The 20,660-nt window shown below is 47.2% G+C and overlaps 1 protein-coding gene across 4 annotated transcripts in view; it reads left to right on the forward strand.

Moving 5' to 3' along the window:
* LOC147717771 (N-acetyllactosaminide alpha-1,3-galactosyltransferase-like) overlaps positions 1-20,660 on the forward strand; it is a 151,326-nt gene that overhangs the window by 94,844 nt on the left and 35,822 nt on the right. For all 4 annotated transcript variants that reach the window (XM_086924562.1, XM_086924563.1, XM_086924561.1 and 1 more), the window contains exon 2: positions 7,732-7,838. In XM_086924562.1, coding sequence (XP_086780688.1) covers positions 7,750-7,838 — 89 coding nt within the window. In that variant the 5' untranslated portion in view covers positions 7,732-7,749. The remainder of the gene's footprint in view (positions 1-7,731; positions 7,839-20,660) is intronic.

Raw genomic sequence — 20,660 nt, forward strand, 5'->3', positions numbered from 1 at the left:
AGTGTGCATACCGGGTGCGAGTCGCCCTCCCATAAAAGACACGAAACAAGTTGTTGTCGTTCACCGCGTAGTCTTTTATTGAATCTTAAGGCAGTGTCATTAATCCTTTATTCATCTCGGATTATTAATCCTTTATTCATCTTGCTTATGGTAAATCTTTAAAATACTTTGCTTATAAATAAATCTCAAGGTTGTACATTGTCATTATATTTTCAACCCACTCTCCAAGGGGCCTTTCCTTAACCTTCGGGCTGTGCCAGCAGGCCACAACCAAGATAGCCTGCTCTCCTTAAGTTGACCGCCCTCCGGTCAAAGGAGCCGCAGGTAAATAATCAACCAAGATAGCCTGCTCTCCTTAAGTTGACCGCCCTCCGGTCAACGGAGCCGCAGGTAAATAATGTGCCTCCATGAGACAACCATACTGGGGCATACCCCCTTCAATGTTATAAACATATACCAAGGCATCTTGGGTAGGGGAGGAGAGGTCAAGGACCACCAGCAGGTCAGTCCCCCCTCTCCCGCCAGCCCAGAGCCCCACAATGACTGCTTGCCCTTTCCAAGGGGCATCCAGTCCATACCAAAATGGAAGTCCACCGCCTTTTCTTGCCTGGGACCCCGCCATGCTCTTCCTTGTTGCAGGGATGGGTGGGTGGGTAATTCTTTTGCTGGTCTGCTGCCGGAGCTGTAGGGAGAAGACAAAGAGGATTAGCTCTGCCTCCCCCGAGGTTTTATACCCTCGGGGGAGGGAAGGTCGACCCTGCCTTCCTGGCGACTCTGGTCTCCCATGATAGTTTCACTTGGACCTGCTTCGCTGGCTGCCCCTCCCCTGTCCTGCTGCTGCCTCCAGGACATTCTTGCTGGCCTCCCGCCCCAGATGCCCACTAAGGGCGCCACGCCCCTAGGAGCGGGTGGCGCCGTCATAGTGTGCATACCGGGTGCGAGTCGCCCTCCCATAAAAGACACGAAACAAGTTGTTGTCGTTCACCGCGTAGTCTTTTATTGAATCTTAAAGCAGTGTCATTAATCCTTTATTCATCTCGGATTATTAATCCTTTATTCATCTTGCTTATGGTAAATCTTTAAAATACGTTGCTTATAAATAAATCTCAAGGTTGTACATTGTCATTATATTTTCGACCCACTCTCCAAGGGGCCTTTCCTTAACCTTCGGGCTGTGCCAGCAGGCCACAACCAAGATAGCCTGCTCTCCTTAAGTTGACCGCCTTCCGGTCAACGGAGCCGCAGGTAAATAATCAACCAAGATAGCCTGCTCTCCTTAAGTTGACCGCCCTCCGGTCAACGGAGCCGCAGGTAAATAATGTGCCTCCATGAGACAACCATACTGGGGCATACCCCCTTCAATGTTATAAACATATACCAAGGCATCTTGGGTAGGGGAGGAGAGGTCAAGGACCACCAGCAGGTCAGTCCCCCCTCTCCCGCCAGCCCAGAGCCCCACAATGACTGCTTGCCCTTTCCAAGGGGCATCCAGTCCATACCAAAATGGAAGTCCACCGCCTTTTCTTGCCTGGCGCCCTCCCCCCGACCTAAAATACTTTGTTGCTGGGTGCCACCTCGCACCACACCCTGTTCCTGTATCAATTCATAGCTGATGACACACAAGGCCTCCCAACAGTAACGTAAGAGGTAGACAGTTGATAACTTAACTTCAAGCTGACTGCAACTTCTTGCAGTGACATGCCTTCCTTGTCAAGCTACCTGGCAGTACTGATCCTCAGTTAAATTCATAGATGATTGCAAGCTTGGGGAGCATCTGGGCATTCGATGCTCTAGGAGGTTCTTTACTCCATTATCAAATGTGATACCCAAGGAAAGATGATGCAAAGAATGAATAATGTGACGCATGCCCCGCGGCTGACGGAGCCTAATCTTAGCTAATGGGGTATTGCAGTGAATGTAACATCCGACACTTAGTAACTGCGGGTGGTCACATTAAGAGCATTATATCTAAATGAAGGCATACTTTACCCCCTTACAATGTGAATGCCTTAACCATGTACATATAAGCTGCTTCAGTAAATTATCTGATTAACATCAATTAATCATAGTAATGACATACCATGATATTAATAACCCAATTATTCATAGGGAAACAAATTAATGTTTTCTTCCAGGAAATGAGGTTATCCGTTATTGAGACTAAGGTAACGTATAGCTAATCCATTAGTAAATGAGCCATGAAACCCAATGCCAGCGACCTTTTGCACTTTCACCGTCAGGGCATGTAGCCCATAAACACATAGGTCCGACATTTAAAACACCATGCCTAAACCATCCACGCTCGTGTGACATGGACGCTTCCAGAGAGGCACATTTGCTTTGGCAGAAAGTGGCAACTTTCTACATGTGCGGCTCTTTACAATGACTTAGGATGTGGACTGGATACTAACACGTTGTTGGGATTAGTTCAGGCCTTCCTCGCATAACTTTTGTGTACATTATTTACTATTTACTGTCCAAGACACCGGAGAAAAGAAAGATGCGTAAAGAATAACCCGAAGAGGAGCTTAGAAATGTTACACCCTGAAGTAAATGCTTCCTCTACTTTTACTATACAAGGTTTGCTTTACATGGTATAACCTAACTTTGTTGTACATGCAACCGCTGTGTACTAAGGAAAATAATAAGTAACGACCATGGGCCATTTGCTTGTATGCCAATTTTCCTGTTTAAAAGGGGGGGGGGGGGAATGCGACACCTTTACCGCGTATTCATTGTACTCATGACGTCAAGATTTATAAGAATACCTCGTTAAGGATGCCTGGTCTAACAGATTACGTAAATCATTGCAATACAAACCATGCAACTGGGGAAGATCCAATACTTGTCCCTTTAAGAAATTGTTTACCGATTTATAATGAACGAGATTGCCCTGGGCCTATGAGTACTTAATGCAGAAAGGTACATTACCCGCTTGAAGCCCACCCATATAATAACGGCATTTAAGAACATTGTTTGAAATATTGAGAACAGGTCTAATGTAATGTTTACCAAGTATTTTGTTAATGGTAACCCTCTGGATTTGAGTCCTTTCGGAAGGGCTAATAGAGCCAAGACACCAGGTCATGATATGCGACATAAACTGATTTGTTGAGGGAAATTGCAAGCCTAATCTATACCCTGCCTCCAAAGTAAGCCTGCCTGCTCTGCGCCAAGCTACCACAGGGTGAGAAGTGTGGCTCAAGTGGTTGGAGTGGCAGACCCCGATGCAGAGATCCGGCCCGGACCAGGGTTCAATTCCCCGCCTCGGCGGGTCTTGGGCTCAAATTTCCCTGGACCTGACAATTCTCGCCTCGGTGCCCACTCCAATCATGGAGTCCCACTCCGCAACTCTGGGCAATAGCCTGCCTAATCTCCAAAACGGCCCCTCGCAGAGGGATGCCTGGCTTTCGCCTTGGGGCTGCCCAGTAATGGGCTATCTCGCAGGGGAATACCTGGACGGGTTCCCCAAGCAAGCACTGCGACGCTTTCGGGCAGCCATGCGCTCTACAAATCAAATTTCATTCATTCAACTCTTTGACATAACTGTTCCTCAATTATGAACATAACTGCATCCAAATACCTATACATGAATACGTAATCATTCTATCTTAGCGCCCGTTCTCCAAGGGTCTTTGCTTTAATCTTTGGGCTGCGACAGCAGGCCACACCAAGATAGATAGCCTACTCCCCCTTAAATTAAAAAGCCCTCAGATTAACGGGGCTGCCGGTAAATAATCGATAACTGCCACCACCTGTGGCAACCAACGGCTTCCAGGTAGGGAAGGAAATACAGGACCACCAGCAGGTCAGCCCCAAATCTCCCGCCAGCCCGGAACCCATATGCCTTAAAAGATAGGTGAATGCTACCTGGGTGCAATTATGTTGCTACTAATGTTAAGTGCCACTTGACCCTATTCAGGCGTAACTCCTGATTTCTGAAGCCAAAATGTATTTAATTGCCTTTTATAGAAATTAATTGTTTCCATTTTAACATGTTGGCATCTATGAAATATCGCATTATGATGCATGTCAGGAGGCCCTAAGCCATGATTCGTTTGCAAACTCCACAGCCGACTATCTACACTTACTCTGAAGATTCTATGACCATTTTTTGGACGTTCAGTGTCACATAAAGCATCCCTTTCTTGCAACAACGAACGCCGTTGAGAAACAATTTGCTGTTTTTTATCAAGTAAACGCAGTTTGCTTTTAAGTAGTTGCTTTTCTGAGTTTTTTCCTTTTTGTGATTCTTAGGGCGACTGAGAAACTGTAGAGAAATATCTATTTCACCAGTAGCTCTTAAAAGCACGTCTTTGTCGACAATGTGGATTTTCATGTGATGCAACTTGTTGCGAGCACTATATAAATTAAGTCTTATGTTGTTCCTAACGAAAATGAATTCTCCTACTAAGCACCTACCCATTTATAGATATATAGCTCATTACGTGTACGTGCACTCAAGTGAAGTAACCCAAGTTCGGCTAGCTTTCATTGCGTGCATGCTTGGGCCGTCAGTTAAGCAACATGAAAAGGAAAGGCGGGAGACATAGTCTTATAAAGGATTGGAATTAAAGTTATTATGCAAGTTTTCTGGCCAACATAAGCATTTGCACGCGCTCGGCCTTCCGCACGTTTCCCAACCGTCCTTAGATTGCAACCTTTTGACTAAAATAGCTCTATAAAACGAGTCGGCGAAATTGTGATCTCCAGCAGGAGCCGGCATGATCAAAAATTATGTAACCCTTATTATTCAAGCGCATCGTTTACGAATGAAAACACTCAGGGTGTTTGTGGGTTTTCTATGCTGGTCCGGTTTTGTTTGAGTTCTGTCACCCACTTAAAAAATGGCCGCACCGGTAAAGTGCCGATTCTCTTAAAATGGCCACCCCGTTAACAACATGCAGCTGATACTCTAACGCACGTTCCGGCGATGCCGTCGCTTTTCCCTCAGTTTGCTGGTCTCTGAAGATGTCCGAAACTAGCTTTATTTCATTACGCTGAGCACACCCTATCAGCCCACACCGTAAAAAACAATGCTTCAGTCATACAGGAAAGAAAACCCCCTCAATGCCCCGGACTAAGGGCGCTACACCCCTAGGAGCGGGTGGCGCCGTCAAGATGTGCATTTCCATAATGCACCGTGTGGACATATGAATTTAGTATGCGCACACAACGCTCACTAAAGGGGTTCAGAAAAAACAGTTTTATGTAAATCTGCAGTATTGATAGCATGCATTATTTCACACTATTTCAAAGCACGTGTAGTAATACTGCTGCATATTTAGTACGCCCAGTATAATTTCAGGTACAAATCATATGGTGATCAAGCAGGTCGTTTCTGGGATCAAAGCTTGACCTTTCTTCGTCTGTGCTGAAAAGAGAGTTAGCCGAATGGCAGTTCCCCTGCGCTAGATATTTATGAGCGCCTTAATCACTTTGGACGAATGCTTCCATGAAGCTCGCCCAACATACTCTTGTCTAGACTATAAAATTACATCGACCATTCCAATGAGCTACTGCCTGGGGCAGATACTGCAGCCGAGCAGGAGACGCATTGCGCGGATTAAAGCAAGCAGAGGGGTTATTTCTGCAGACACCACCTAATTGATGGCATTTGGAAGGAGCTTCAGTGCCATTTAAACCCGGCTGAAATGGTGTATTTTAAGTGAAATACATCCCCAGGGCCATTGAGTGAAAAGGAATGGATACGGCCGCTTACAACCAGCTAGGGATATCTCTTATGACAGCAGCTCTGAAAAAGGCTTATAAACTTACAGTTCTTGCAACATTATAACGTTCAAGCATTCCTTCCTATTTTGCAACTGTATCACGTAAAATGTGACCGAAACGAACAAGCATATTTCAGGCCCATTGCCCCCTCGAACCAGCAGTCTCAGAACTCCCTGCCTAGTACTGAACCTCCAGGCTATTCCCTAATGGTGCCGGGAGAAGTGTAACAAGTTCGGTAACCGCAACAGATTTTTATACTTTTACTCGGCAAGCCACATGCGACCCGTTTTCCTGAAAACGTAAAGCCATAATGTAAAATGCCTTAGCGTATTTGCTTGTACCACCCCTTTTAAAGTTCATTACATCAAAACAGAATTCTAAGCCATGGCCGTGAATGGCCGCCACAGTGTTCATGCCCATTGCCGCCATTGCTGCCCACGCTGTGTTTCCTTCCGACGGCCGCTGGCTGTGTTACCGGGCTAATCTCCTCCAGACCTGGGAATTCCTTCGACTGCTTTCCTTTGTCCCATGAAGCATTTCCTCGGAGCGAAGAAAAGATGAATTATTAAATGTTACAGAATCAAACTTCTACTGCCCTCATGTGGAAATACGCGGTCTAACAGCGCGACTAGTCGAGATAACCGAGAACTATCGTGTGGTGAAAATTTAGATTTCAAAACACGAATAACTGTATGAATTTACTGTCCCTTACACGCATCGCTTAGGCGACACCCACGACTCTACCACTCACCTGAAAACTACGCTGTGAGGCCTTCTCCTTTCCCTCGTGCAGCGACTCAACTACCACCGTAATTCTTTTGCTGGTCTGCTGCCGGAGCTGTAGGGAGAAGACAAAGAGGATTAGCTCTGCCTCCCCCGAGGTTTTATACCCTCGGGGGAGGGAAGGTCGACCCTGCCTTCCTGGCGACTCTGGTCTCCCATGATAGGTTCACTTGGACCTGCTTCGCTGGCTGCCCCTCCCCTGTCCTGCTGCTGCCTCCAGGACATTCCTGCTGGTCTCCCGCCCCAGATGCCCACTAAGGGCGCCACGCCCCTAGGAGCGGGTGGCGCCGTCAGTGTCCTTCCTTACTACAAATATGATGGCAAAGCCTGACAGGCGACTGCAGAACTCATGAGAACATCCGGAGTCCATGCAGTGTCACCTTGCTTTTAGAGGGAGCAGCGGGGGCGAATGTGAAGGGAGCAGAGAAGGCTGGCTCTCCTCCGTCCTCTTCGTCCAGGTCCAAAACACACGCAGGAACAGGAAGCACCTAGGCTTCCTCCCGAAAGCCAATCACAATGCTGCAAAGCAGTGTTGTGATTGGTCTGAGCGCCGTGGTTTGGTGCTCTATCGGGGAATGGGAGCCTGGGCATATTCCTCACCAGGCTGTGTAATGCAGCCTAGTGGGGAACATGCAGAGTGCGCATGGCTGACCCAAGACGGTCGGCCAAACAGTCATGCACACTTTAGAGGGTGCTCTCCACTCCTCCCTCTGCTCTGCAACGGCACTGCCCCACCGCACCTTTACAGCGCAAGACAATAGTAAAAAATAAAATGATAATAACATTGTTATTATCATTTTTATTTTTCTTGTGGGGCATCGTTCCTCCACCTCAGAGGAGGACCCGTCAGTGGTTAATCACTGTAACGAGGGGACAGTGAGCAGAAGGGGCAGTGAGGGAACAGAAGGGGAAGGGAACAGAGAGGACAGTAGAGAAGGGGCAGTGTGTGACAGAGGTGGAAGGGAGCAGAGAGGGCAGTGACTGTAAAGAGGGGGCAGTGGGTGAACAGAAGGGGAAGGGGGCAGTAAGGGCAGCAAGGTCGCGCTTTCATTACATAATTTTTCCCAGAGCACCTTCATCCAATCTAAGATGGCCGCCATGGCTTGTGACGTAGCATTGTATGCAGCCCGCCCCTTTGAAGGTGCCACTCTGGTATTAAAAATAATGGTGAGGAAGATTATGCTGCATTAACAGCCATTTTGCTTTCTCCAATAGGTCTTCTATTCGTGTGAAATGCTTTCCCGTTCCCATAAGAAGATCATCCTGCTTCTCCTCTGCTTCGTTCCTGTGGTTTTCCTCATTAGTCACCTGCTTCGCCCAATGTAAGTATTTTATCTCAGAGGTGGATCAACCTGCAGAGAATGTGGGAGATTTGCCTTACAGTTCTGTGTCTCTGAAAGGAAGAAGGACCAGGACAGAGTGAGTTTCATACTGGGTGCTCCACCCTTTCCAATCCCAACATGCATTTCATGTGCCGTGGCATCGGCCTGTCTTGGAAACATTAGTAATGTGAGAATCCATTCCTCTTAGAAACATGAAATTGAGTGCCAGCTGGACACTCCCAGCAGCTCACTAACATCAATTCTCTGGATGATCCCATAACCAAAATATATGTGTTAAAGACCAGACCCTCTCCACACATAACAGAGTGGAAGGGGGGACGTTCCAGCTCCACATGCTGCTCATACTCTTCCTTTCTTAAATCCAATGTTCTCCTTTACTAGTATTATAACTCTAGCTTGAGTGCAGATATCCTCTCAAGATAGATGTGTGGGCATGTCTGTATACATGCAAATACAAATTTTATTTCAGTCATAGCAAAAAAGGAAAGAAATATTGAAAAAAAATGGAATCTATATACAACAATATATATATATATATATATATATATATATATATATATATATATATATATATATATATATATATATATATATATATATACATACATACATACATACATACAAAGAACACCTCCGCTTTACCGGGGGCCACCGGTCCTGCAGGGCGGGCTCTTAGCCAGGAACGGAGATCCTGGAGAAACTGCGCTTGCAACCACTCCAAAGAAAAGAGCCCCACAGCGTCTGATGATGCAGTTGACTTTTATTCGTCACATCCTGTGCAACATGCTCATGTCCTGATGCGTTTCGACTCAAGTTGCAGCCTTTTTCACAGGTAAGCTATTAACGTATTGTGGCGTTCACCACAGGTTTATGTGCGCCTTTTAAAGACTACCAGATTCAAATGTAGTCTCTGCATACTACAATCCCCAGAATGCACCTTTCTAATTTCCGCACCGTTTACAAAGACTGCAATGTTCCCGAAAAACTATATGAATGGGAAAATGAATTGCACGATAAATGGAACTGAAATTAGAAACGTGTAACATTGCATTCTGGGGATTGTAGTATGCAGAGACTACATTGGAATTGGTAGTCTTTAAAAGGCGCATGTAACCACGCAGGGGAACGCCACAATCTGTTGAAAGCTTACCTGTGAACAAGGCTGCAACTTCAGCCGAAACGCATCAGGATTTCTATGTAATCTACCACATTGCTTTAAAAACACCCGTTTGCCCGAAGGTCCCGTGTACGGCGCACTTCTTTACAGACCCTTAGGAAGTATATGTTGGATGCTTGCTAGGGGTGCTCTGTCCCCTAGCGCGGACTGCCCTGTGAGGTTGAGGCTCCTCTGCAGAGAAAGTGAAGGTGGGTAAAACGGAGGTTGGACAGAAGATCGGCATGGCATTTGATTGTCATTAATTATTAATCAAATGACATGCCGATCTTCTGCCCAACTTCCGTTTTGCACCTGTATCACCTGCATTATTTTTAGTGTAAAAAGGCGGGCTCCACGGAGCTTGTAAAAGGCTCAGAATGCGGGCATGATGTTCCCCCCAGATCCAAACAGCGTACAGATGCACATTTGGCTCCCCTAGCATTTATTGGAAATGGCATGATAGAAGTAGTTTTGGCTGTCATGGTTGAGCAGCACATATTGATAACATATTACTATGTGACTTAAACAGCACATTCAGGTCTAAAATTGGTATTTCCTTAGTATTCCCCCCTCAGCGAAAAAGTTGCAAACCTTTGGTAATGTTGGATGTGATGGATACGGTTTTCTTTCTGCAGACTCTTTTTGCCTTTCCTGACAGTCCCCAATTTAGGTTACTCTGCAAGATAATTTTAGGAACTAAAATAATTAGATGTTGCTTTGCCTTTTAAACACTCCAAATCCTAGATGGCTGGTGTCGAAAGAGGTAACATGAGACAGAGCTCTGGGAATACATGTACAAAGTGTTCTGCGATCCCAGGTTTTTTGACTGATACATTTTAAAGGTAAAGGAGTTGGACATTGGGCAAAGTGTCTATCAGCACCAGTGTTACCAAAAGGATGCAACTATATTACTATGAATCAAATGCCATGCCGATCTTCTGCCCTACCTCCGTGTTTTACTTGAACTAGATTTTAAATACTGACCAGATCATATAAAACATGGGTGCAAAATGTAGTTCAAGTAAAAACCGGAGGTTGGGCAGAAGATCGGCATGGCATTTGATTGGGATTGCTTGGTGCCTAACTGCGTATCGCCAGTGGTATGCCTGGAAACTTTCCACTGCCGCAGCTTTGCATGCCCTCTACTTGGAATGTTGGTGAATATGAAATCAGCCTAAAAATACCTTCAGTTGGAGAAATAAATCTCTGCCCATATTTTTATGTTTCCTTTCATAAATGGGACTCCATGTTTTCTTTCCAGCAATAGCAGCCTCTCTACTTGCACTTGGTTTGTACGTAGCCGTAGTTTCAAAGCGTGTGTGCGCTATTAATCTTGTAATGTTTCTCACTTAACAAGATTTTATTAAACAACTGTTATATTTTTATTTTGTTACAAATATGATTATAATTCCTTCATTCTTCATTGCATCCCAATTAATTTACGGAAGACAACAGGAAGTACTCCTGAGGTCGGGCTTACATCCCCCCCAACCCGCCCACCGGTAAAAAAATGGTGGGGAGCCACGGCCAACTGCCAATTAGGTCAAGGGAGCCACAGGTCAAAAATGTTTCCTCTCATCTTCGCACTTCAGCAGCTGGAGGTCACCGTGTACAACTATGCGGATGACCTCCAGCTCATCTTTGACCTATCCTCTTCTCCCCTCTCTGTCTCCAACTTCCAGTCTACTATGATCTTCATCAGGGACTGGATGAACCACAACCATCTCAAATTGAACCCGGACAAAACCGAGCTGGTTCTCACCGGTGGTTCTTCCAGTCCCTGGAACTCTCTCTTCTGGCCCTCCTCTCTTGGTTCCGCCCCCATTCCTTCAACCACGGTCAAAACACTGGGTGTCAAAATGAACAATCAACTCACCCTCCACTCTCAAATCAGTTCTGTGGTCTCCTCCTGCTTCCTCACCCTCCGAACCATCCGCACCGTCTCCCGCTTCTTCTCCCCCCAGGCACTTAAGCTAATCATGGCCGCACTGGTGATATCGCGGCTGGACTATGCCAGCGCCCTATACAACGGCATCCCGGCATACAGCCTGCGGAGGCTTCAGATGGTCCAGAACCAGGCGACCCGGTTGGTCTATGGTCTCCCACGTTACCATCACTCCACACCCCTCCTCAGGGAGCTCCACTGGCTTCCTGTTAAGGAACGCTCCCTCTTTAAAACCGGTTGCATGGTCTTCCAGGCCCGCCAAGGCACTGCCCCCGCCTTCATCTCCTCGCTGATAAAGGAATACGTCCCCACCAGAGAGCTTCGTTCCTCTTCCAAGTCTCTCCTTCAAATCCCACTTTTCAAGCGTAAAAAGTGGGGTGGAACCAATTTCTCTACCTTGACTCCTACCTTCTGGAACTCCCTCCCCGACCACCTTCGTTCTGCCACTCATTATATTTCTTTCCGCAAAGACCTAAAAACGTTCCTTTTTAAACAGGCCTTCTCCGTGTAACTGGCCCCTCCTTGTCCTACGACAGGTTTACCCTGCCTCAGCTGTCGGACCCTTCACTAGCGCCAAGAAACCGTACGGTGAACGTTGCGCTCTATAAATGTTTTAAATTGGAAATTGGAACCACTGGGCTAAGGAATAAGGGCAGGGGGGAGAGGCAGTCACTGACCAGCACTGGCGGCCACCGCGGACCCAAGGCCGGTGGGGAGCACGGGAGAGCGCCACTGGGGTGCGAACGGGAAAGAAGGTAGGTAATCAAAGGGCCCCAGATGTCAACAGGCCGGGACCTAGCAGGCATTAAATCCCAGTACTCCAACAGGAGAGTCTGGCACCGAGAGGCATCCTCCAGCCAACTCTCAGCCTTGGGAGCCGGCCTGCAACCCCAACACATGGCCACCCTACGCCTAGCAAGGACCAGCAAATATTGCGATTAGACGGCAGGAGACGTCAGCGGCCATTTTATTAAAGTAAACATAAAATATATCCGTACAGCACTTGAGATTGTAGGATATAATTTTCCCAAGGTTATGAAATAATAGGCATTTAGTAAATACTAATTTACACAATATTATATATATATTTGCTTGTTATGCAAACACGTTCCAATAGAAACTACACACGGGCTATTTGAAATGGAGAAATGTTAATAACCAACGTAAGAACGCCTTAATTGTTTTTCTAGCTTTGGTTATTAACATTAATTTGCCTGTGTGTAGTTTCGATTGGAACCTGATTGCATAACAACCCGATATATATATATATATATATATATATATATATATATATATATATATATATATATATATATATATATATATATATATATAATATTTGTGCTGTTGCCAGAGGGAGAGGATGGGGCTCAGCAATCAGAGCTGCCGACTCTGGAGCTGGGGACCAGTATTCGAGTCTCGGAATGAACTCAACATTCAGTGATTCTTAGAAAAGCACTTAATCTCCTGCCCGGGATCTACAAATGTAACTAAAAAAAACTGCATTCTCGGAGAGGCGGTAAAGCAGTATTGGAGGTGGGGAAAGACAACTTAAAAGAAACAAACAAACAGACCTCAGAGAAGTGGTTAGGGGGTGGGCAAGCAGTGAGGGGTGAAGGGGTAGAGCTGTAGCCAAGGACCAGAGACAGCAGCTGTTAATAATTTTGAGCAGAGAGAGCAAGTTTGTTCCTGAGCCTGAACTAAAATAAGAGTCCTCAGAAATTAATAAATAACAGGCCGAGTAACACCACATGTAAGAGGGGCAGTCCTCATGGGAGTTTACAGCAGAAAAAAAGGAGGGACTAGTGACCATATTAACCAATGAGAAGTAGCCATTTACAAAGGACAGTTAAAGAAGCCAATTTGAAAGAGTGTTGCTTAATGCCCATCTCCAGTACCAAAAAACACAAGATGATGTACGGAATGTTGCACAATGGCAACACATTCACCCCCAGATCTGGGTTTAATCCATTGTTATTTTGCTCACCAAGACACCCCAGTTTAGACATGGCCATATGCAAATCAGTCTTGACCCTGTGCCTCATGGGAACAGTCCAGCCCGAACTGCCAAGCTATGTCTTCCCTGGACCGGAATCAAGCATCCTAGGACCGGTTTCTGGCTATCAGCCGTCTTCAGCCAGGATAGCTTGACTCCCGTGGCATAGTGTGCACGAGACCCACGTCTGGGCATACCCTTCCCACATAGGGTGAATAGCAAAACACACAAGATGATGGACGGAATGTTGCACAATGGCAAAACATTCACCCCCAGTCACAGATCTGGGTTTAATCCATTATTACTTTTCTCACCAAGACACCCCAGTTTAGACATGGCCATATGCAAATCAGTCTTGACCCTGTGCCTCATGGGAACAGTCCAGCCCGAACTGCCAAGCTATGTCTTCCCTGGACCGGAATCAAGCATCCTAGGACCGGTTTCTGGCTATCAGCCGTCTTCAGCCAGGATAGCTTGACTCCAGTGGTGTAGTGAGCACGGGACCCACGTCTGGGCATACCCTTCCCACATAGGGTGAATAGCAAAACACACAAGATGATGGACGGAATGTTGCACAATGGCAAAACATTCACCCCCAGTCACAGATCTGGGTTTAATCCATTGTTACTTTGCTCACCATGCCAGCCCAGTTCAGACATGGCCATATGCAATCAATTCAGCGAGGACATCGCCGAATTCGTCAGCCCGCACGCCCTCCCCTCCGCTGACTACATCCTCCTGGGAGACCTCAACTTCCACCTGGAGAACAACAACGACCGCAACACCAGCACCCTGCTCGACAACCTCGCCAATCTTGGACTCAAGCAGCTGGTGTCCACCCCCACCCACCTCGCCGGACACACACTCGACGCAGTCTTCTCATCCTGCAAAGACATCGCCTTCAGCCACGCCACAGAGCTCCAATGGACGGACCACAGCTGCGTCCACTTCACCTTCAAAAGAACGACGACCCACCACCTCCAGCAACAGGCTGCCCGTAGAAGCTGGAACAAGATCACAGCCGACCAGCTCGCCACCTCCCTGAGCCAGCACCCTCCTGCCAGCTCAGCGAACCCCAGCCAGGCCGCCGACAACCTCACGAAGTGGATCAGCAACTGCGCGGACGAGCTCGCCCCGCTGAGGACCCCTCCCAGCCGACCCGGCAGCAAGAAAGCCCCATGGTTCACCGCCGAACTCAAGAGCTCCAAGAAGAACTGCCGAGCCCTCGAGAAAGTCTGGAGAAGGGAACCAACACCGGACAACATGACCACCTTCAAGCTTGCCACCCGGAAGCACCACCAGCTGATCCGCGCCGCCAAGAAAACTGCATTCAAGGACCGGCTGGACAACAACGCACACAACTGCAAGGAACTCTTCAACATTGTGAAAGAACTATCCAACCCCAACGCAGGAAACAACGACATCACCCCATCGCAAGACCTCTGCGACTCCCTCGCCTCATACTTCCACAACAAGATCGCGGACATACACAACAGCTTTAACAACCAACCAACGCACACCACGACTGAAACACCACCCCCCACCACCACCCTCCGCGCCTGGACTCCAATCAGCACCGAAGACACCGCCCGCACAATGAACTCCATCCACTCCGGATCTCCGACCGACCCTTGCCCCCACCACGTCTTCAACAAGGCCGACGCTGTCATCGCACCCCACCTGCGAGACATCATCAACACATCCTTCGACACCGCCACCTTCCCTGAGAGCTGGAAGCACGCCGAACTCAGCGCTCTACTCAAGAAACCCACAGCGGACCCCACCGAACTCAAGAATTACCGCCCCATCTCGCTCCTCCCGTTTCCAGCCAAAGTCATCGAGAAGACCGTCAACAAGCAGCTGGCCGCCTTCCTTGAGACGAATGGATCCCTCGACCCCTCACAGTCTGGCTTCTGAGCCAACCACAGCACCGAGACCGCCCTCATCGCCGCCACCGATGACATCCGAGCCCTGATGGACAACGGAGAAACAGCGGCCCTCATCCTCCTGGACCTCTCCGCGGCATTCGATACTGTCTGCCACCGCACCCTAGTTCAGCGCCTCCTCAACGTCGGAATCCAGGAGAAGGCTCTGGAATGGATCATCTCCTTCCTCGACGGAAGAACACAGAGAGTCCGCCTACCACCGTACATGTCAGAGGCCACCGAAGTCATCTGCGGCGTCCCTCAAGGATCCTCGCTGAGCCCCACCCTCTTCAACGTCTACATGAGCCCCCTCGCGGCCATCGCACGCCAACACAACCTCAACATAATCTCCTACGCCGACGACACCCAGCTGATCCTCTCCCTGACCAACGACCCCGCCGCCGCCAGAGCCAACCTGCACGAAGGGATGAAAGAGGTAGCCGAATGGATGACGACCAGCCGCCTGAAACTGAACTCAGACAAGACGGAGGTCCTCATCCTGGGCTCCTCGCCCTCCGCCTGGGACGACTCCTGGTGGCCCCCCTCCCTGGGCACCGCACCCAAACCGACTGACCACGCACGCAACCTGGGCTTCATCCTGGACTCCTCCCTCTCCATGACCAGACAAGTCAACGCCGTCTCCTCGTCGTGCTTCAACATCCTGCGCATGCTACGGAAGATCTTCTGGTGGATCCCCACCGAGACCAGGAAGACCGTCACCCGGGCCCTTGTCACCAGCCGACTGGACTACGGCAACGCCCTCTACGCCGGTACCACCGCCAAGCTCCAGAAGAGACTCCAGCGGATCCAGAACGCCTCAGCCAGACTCATCCTCGACATCCCACGAACCAGCCACATCTCCGGACATCTGAGAGACCTGCATTGGCTCCCCGTCAACAAAAGAATCACCTTCCGCCTCCTCACCCACGCACACAAAGCCCTACACGACCAAGGCCCGAGCTACCTCAACAACCGAATCAACTTCTACGCTCCCAAACGCCACCTCCGATCAGCCAACCACATCCTCGCCGCCGTCCCCCGCATCCGAAGAGCGACAACAGGAGGAAGGTCCTTCTCCTACCTGGCCGCCAAGACCTGGAACTCCCTCCCGACCGACCTGCGCCTGACCCAAGACCACCTCTCCTTCAGGAAGAAGCTGAAGACCTGGCTGTTCGAGCAGTAACGGCACCCCCCTCCCCCAGCGCCTTGAGACCCTACGGGTAAGTAGTGCGCTCTATAAATGTCTTTGATTGATTGATTGATATGCAAATCAGTACAAATCAGTCTTGACCCTGTTACCATGAGGCACAGGGTCAAGACTGATTTGCATATGGCCATGTCTGAACTGGGGTGGCTTGGTGAGCAAAAAGATCAAGGCACGCACTGGGGGAAGGAGCAGACACCGCCCACTGTGGTCAGTACTTAAGTTAAGGTGTCTGCTCCGCACGATCTTAGATTTCTAAGTTCGGGCCATTCCCTGTGTGAATGTGTCAGTAATGCCTCAGCCAATCGTTGAGGTGAATTTCGCTTTAAAAGGTGGGCTGGAGAACCAATTTGCAAATTTTGCGGCATCTGAGGAAGTTTGAAGAAACGAAATGCGTCATGCTGATGGTTCAGAATAAAGGGCAGCTTACCTGGAAACCCGTGTGTGCTCTACTTTCTTCAATCAGTAATGGAGTGTGGTTTGGTATATATATTATTTATATTATATATAAAAAACCTTTAACCAGGATATCGTTTATAATTTATACAACTCATCACACAAAGATTCACATTAGTTTAATTTGTATATAATATTTGTTACCTTTGTATATAATTTTGGTGTTGTTATTGCATGAAATTTCACTGTTATATAGATAGCATTACAATAACCATAATGCCCTTCATGTAGGAGGAGGATGTCGATGTAACACATGAGCTTTAAAAACGAATGAGAAAATGGGGGCGGCACCGCGAACAAGATCTCAGTAGGAGATTGAAACGCGTTGGTGTTTGCAGTGTTTGGAGTTGTTGGAAATAAATATTTTGGATTAACTTTAATGGACTATTGGTGTGCGACCCGACTTCCTTTCATCTGACAAGAGATTATCGCATTTACGGCGGTCTGCTCGACCGCGGGATTACGCACGGCTGAGAAGCAGCGCCTGGACACTGCAACAAGCAATATATATATACATTCTGACCTTAGACACCAAGCAGCCAAAAGGTCTCAACATGACTGAGGATTTATACACATTTTTAGAATGATTGTTGGGAAGTCATCCCTTGTACCATTCACAAAAAGTCCGTGTGGTTTCATCAATCTAATTGAACAGAATGTATAGTTTGAATTTTCCATAACTTGTAAATACTTTGTAAGCTTGTTTGTATTGTAAATAATGGATTTTACAAGTTGAAAAAGAAAAACATATATATATATTTTTGATACTAAAAGGGTTTTAATTATTTATGCAATTTTAAAAGAACCATGAGTGGATTGAACAACACCAATTATTAATTCTTTATAGATGTTGCTCAACTGTGGGAATCACTCATTAGATAAGTACATTGAGTTGCATTTATTTGGAAGAACCCTTTAGAAAGATATATATTTTTCCTTGTATTTATCATTACAAAGAATAGGAATTGTTCTTTGAATTGTTTGTTGGTAAGATACATTTGTGTTTAAATATAATTTTTGTTCACATAGGGTATTATTTTTTGTCTTTTGAAAAAAGAGGTTTTTTCTCCATCACGTTATGAAAAATGTTTTAGTTTTAATTCCTCTTTGTTTGGATTCACGGTGATGCACTTTAGTATTCAGTGAATGGATATTTGAAATACAGTTAATAACAAGCCAATGTATTATACTGGAAATTTTATGGTTTTAACCCTCATGCATGTTTTTTTGCAAATGTATTTTACAATTATTACCTGTATTTTACGTATCACACGGAGAAAATAATGAAAGAAAGCTGTCAATAGTAAACTTTCTATGTCCATTCACGCACTTGCACTTTAAAAGGAGGTGCATCCCACGACACTGTTGTCATGTGATCAAGGCAGGGATCTGCCGAAACGCGTCGTGGCTGATGTGGTTGCACTCTAAAATGAAATAAAAAAAAGAAGCACTGAACTTGGGTCTACCTCGTCTTTTGCGTGTTTGGCTGTCGGTTTCATTTGGGAAACGGAGACGAGTTCTTGCAGCATATATATATATATATATATATATATATATATATATATATATATATATTTTAGCAACAACAAAGTAAGAAAACTCACTCAGGGGATCAGTTAGTGAGCTAAGTTTTTAATCCAGTTACGCGTTTCGGAGTGCACAGTCTCCTTGATCCTGATCCTCTGAGTGAGCGTTCTTACTTTGTTGTTGCTAAACAACTGATGTTCGGTGGGCTTCACCGACGCACGCTCTACTTTCTTCAATCAGTAAGGGAGTGTGGTTTTGAGATATATATATATAAAGATTGGGAGAGAGACTGGTGCGTATGTGTAAGCTGGCTAGCAGGAGCTGGCTTTTGTGACCGCCCTCTCGTTCTGGTGCTACGCGACCTTCCTGTAAAAACTTTGGTACTTTTGTTGCAAAACAGCAAATCGCGTCGCCCCCCCAGGTGCTGTTTACAGTGCATGGGGAGAGAGGAGGCAGAACCTTCTGCCTGATAAGGGGGACAGAGAAGTCCTTTGTTACCTGCTCGTCGACTGCTGCGGACTGTGGAGCGCTGACCGACGGCATGTTGGAGACATCACCGGGTGTCTAGTGGGTCCCTTCACTATATGGGTCCCTGCAGCAAACTTCAGTATCCAGCATGCATTGGGGATGCAGGCACAGCGCAAGGAGAATCACACACCTGTGAGGCATAGGAGGGGCGTAACCACGTGACTGGGAGTGGTCACAGCAAGATAAAACCTAACAACCAAAGAGCCCCCCTAAGGAGAACAAACTGAAACAGGCACTGAAGAGTCCATTCTAAGGACGAAACGCGTCTGCCAAGCGTTTCAGCAGCTTCCTTTTAATGCTTGTGCAACTTTACTCAAATAAAGCGGCTTTTCCAGTCCCCCGGAGCATGGTCACACTTTTTTCCAAAGATTGGGAGAGAGACTGGTGCGTATGTGTAAGCTGGCTAGCAGGAGCTGGCTTTTGTGACCGCCCTCTCGTTCTGGTGCTACGCGACCTTCCTGTAAAAACTTTGGTACTTTTGTTGCAAAACAGCAAATCGCGTCGCCCCCCCAGGTGCTGTTTACAGTGCATGGGGAGAGAGGAGGCAGAACCTTCTGCCTGATAAGGGGGACAGAGAAGTCCTTTGTTACCTGCTCGTCGACTGCTGCGGACTGTGGAGCGCTGACCGACGGCATGTTGGAGACATCACCGGGTGTCTAGTGGGTCCCTTCACTATATGGGTCCCTGCAGCAAACTTCAGTATCCAGCATGCATTGGGGATGCAGGCACAGCGCAAGGAGAATCACACACCTGTGAGGCATAGGAGGGGCGTAACCACGTGACTGGGAGTTGTCACAGCAAGATAAAACCTAACAACCAAAGAGCCCCCCTAAGGAGAACAAACTGAAACAGGCACTGAAGAGTCCATTCTAAGGACGAAACGCGTCTGCCAAGCGTTTCAGCAGCTTCCTTTTAATGCTTGTGCAACTTTACTCAAAGCGGCTTTTCCAGTCCCCCGGAGCATGGTCACACTTTTTTCCAAAGATTGGGAGAGAGACTGGTGCGTATGTGTAAGCTGGCTAGCAGGAGCTGGCTTTTGTGAGCGCCCTCTCGTTCTGGTGCTACGCGACCTTCCTGTAAAAACTTTGGTACTTTTGTTGCAAAACAGCAAATCGCGTCGCCCCCCCAGGTGCTGTTTACAGTGCATGGGGAGAGAGGAGGCAGAACCTTCTGCCTGATAAGGGGGACAGAGAAGTCCTTTGTTACCTGCTCGTCGACTGCTGCGGACTGTGGAGCGCTGACCGACGGCATGTTGGAGACATCACCGGGTGTCTAGTGGGTCCCTTCACTATATGGGTCCCTGCAGCAAACTTCAGTATCCAGCATGCATTGGGGATGCAGGCACAGCGCAAGGAGAATCACACACCTGTGAGGCATAGGAGGGGCGTAACCACGTGACTGGGAGTGGTCACAGCAAGATAAAACCTAACAACCAAAGAGCCCCCCTAAGGAGAACAAACTGAAACAGGCACTGAAGAGTCCATACTAAGGACGAAACGCGTCTGCCAAGCGTTTCAGCAGCTTCATTTTAATGCTTGTGCAACTTTACTCAAATAAAGCGGCTTTTCCAGTCCCCCGGAGCATGGTCACACTTTTTTCCAAAGATTGGGAGAGAGACTGGTGCGTATATATACTCGAACTAGGTGTGTCAATTACTTAAGGGGGAGGAGCGTTATATGCTGAACCTACACAACGAGCAGGAAGGAACATTTGTGAACATTGTATGCTGCAGTGCTGGGCGCTGAAGAAGGCTACTCTAGCCGAAATGCATTCGCCGCCATTGCTGGGGACAGAAATAAACGTGCTACCTGACCTGCAATCCCCTTGGCTTTCCGCGTTCTTCTTGGAGTGCTTCTTGGAGGGATGTTATGGTGATATATATATATATATATATATATATATATATATATATATATATATATATATATATATATATATATATATATATATATACTTAGACATGACAACATATGCTAAGTTAAGCGACACATCACTAGTACTTTCCTTACTGTGTATTTGCATTTTGTATGTGATGTTCCAGAGTCCCTTGAACAGTGATTACGC

The sequence above is a fragment of the Lissotriton vulgaris genome, chromosome 5 (genome assembly GCF_964263255.1).
Source record: "Lissotriton vulgaris chromosome 5, aLisVul1.2, whole genome shotgun sequence".
NCBI classification, from domain to species: Eukaryota; Metazoa; Chordata; class Amphibia; order Caudata; family Salamandridae; genus Lissotriton; species Lissotriton vulgaris.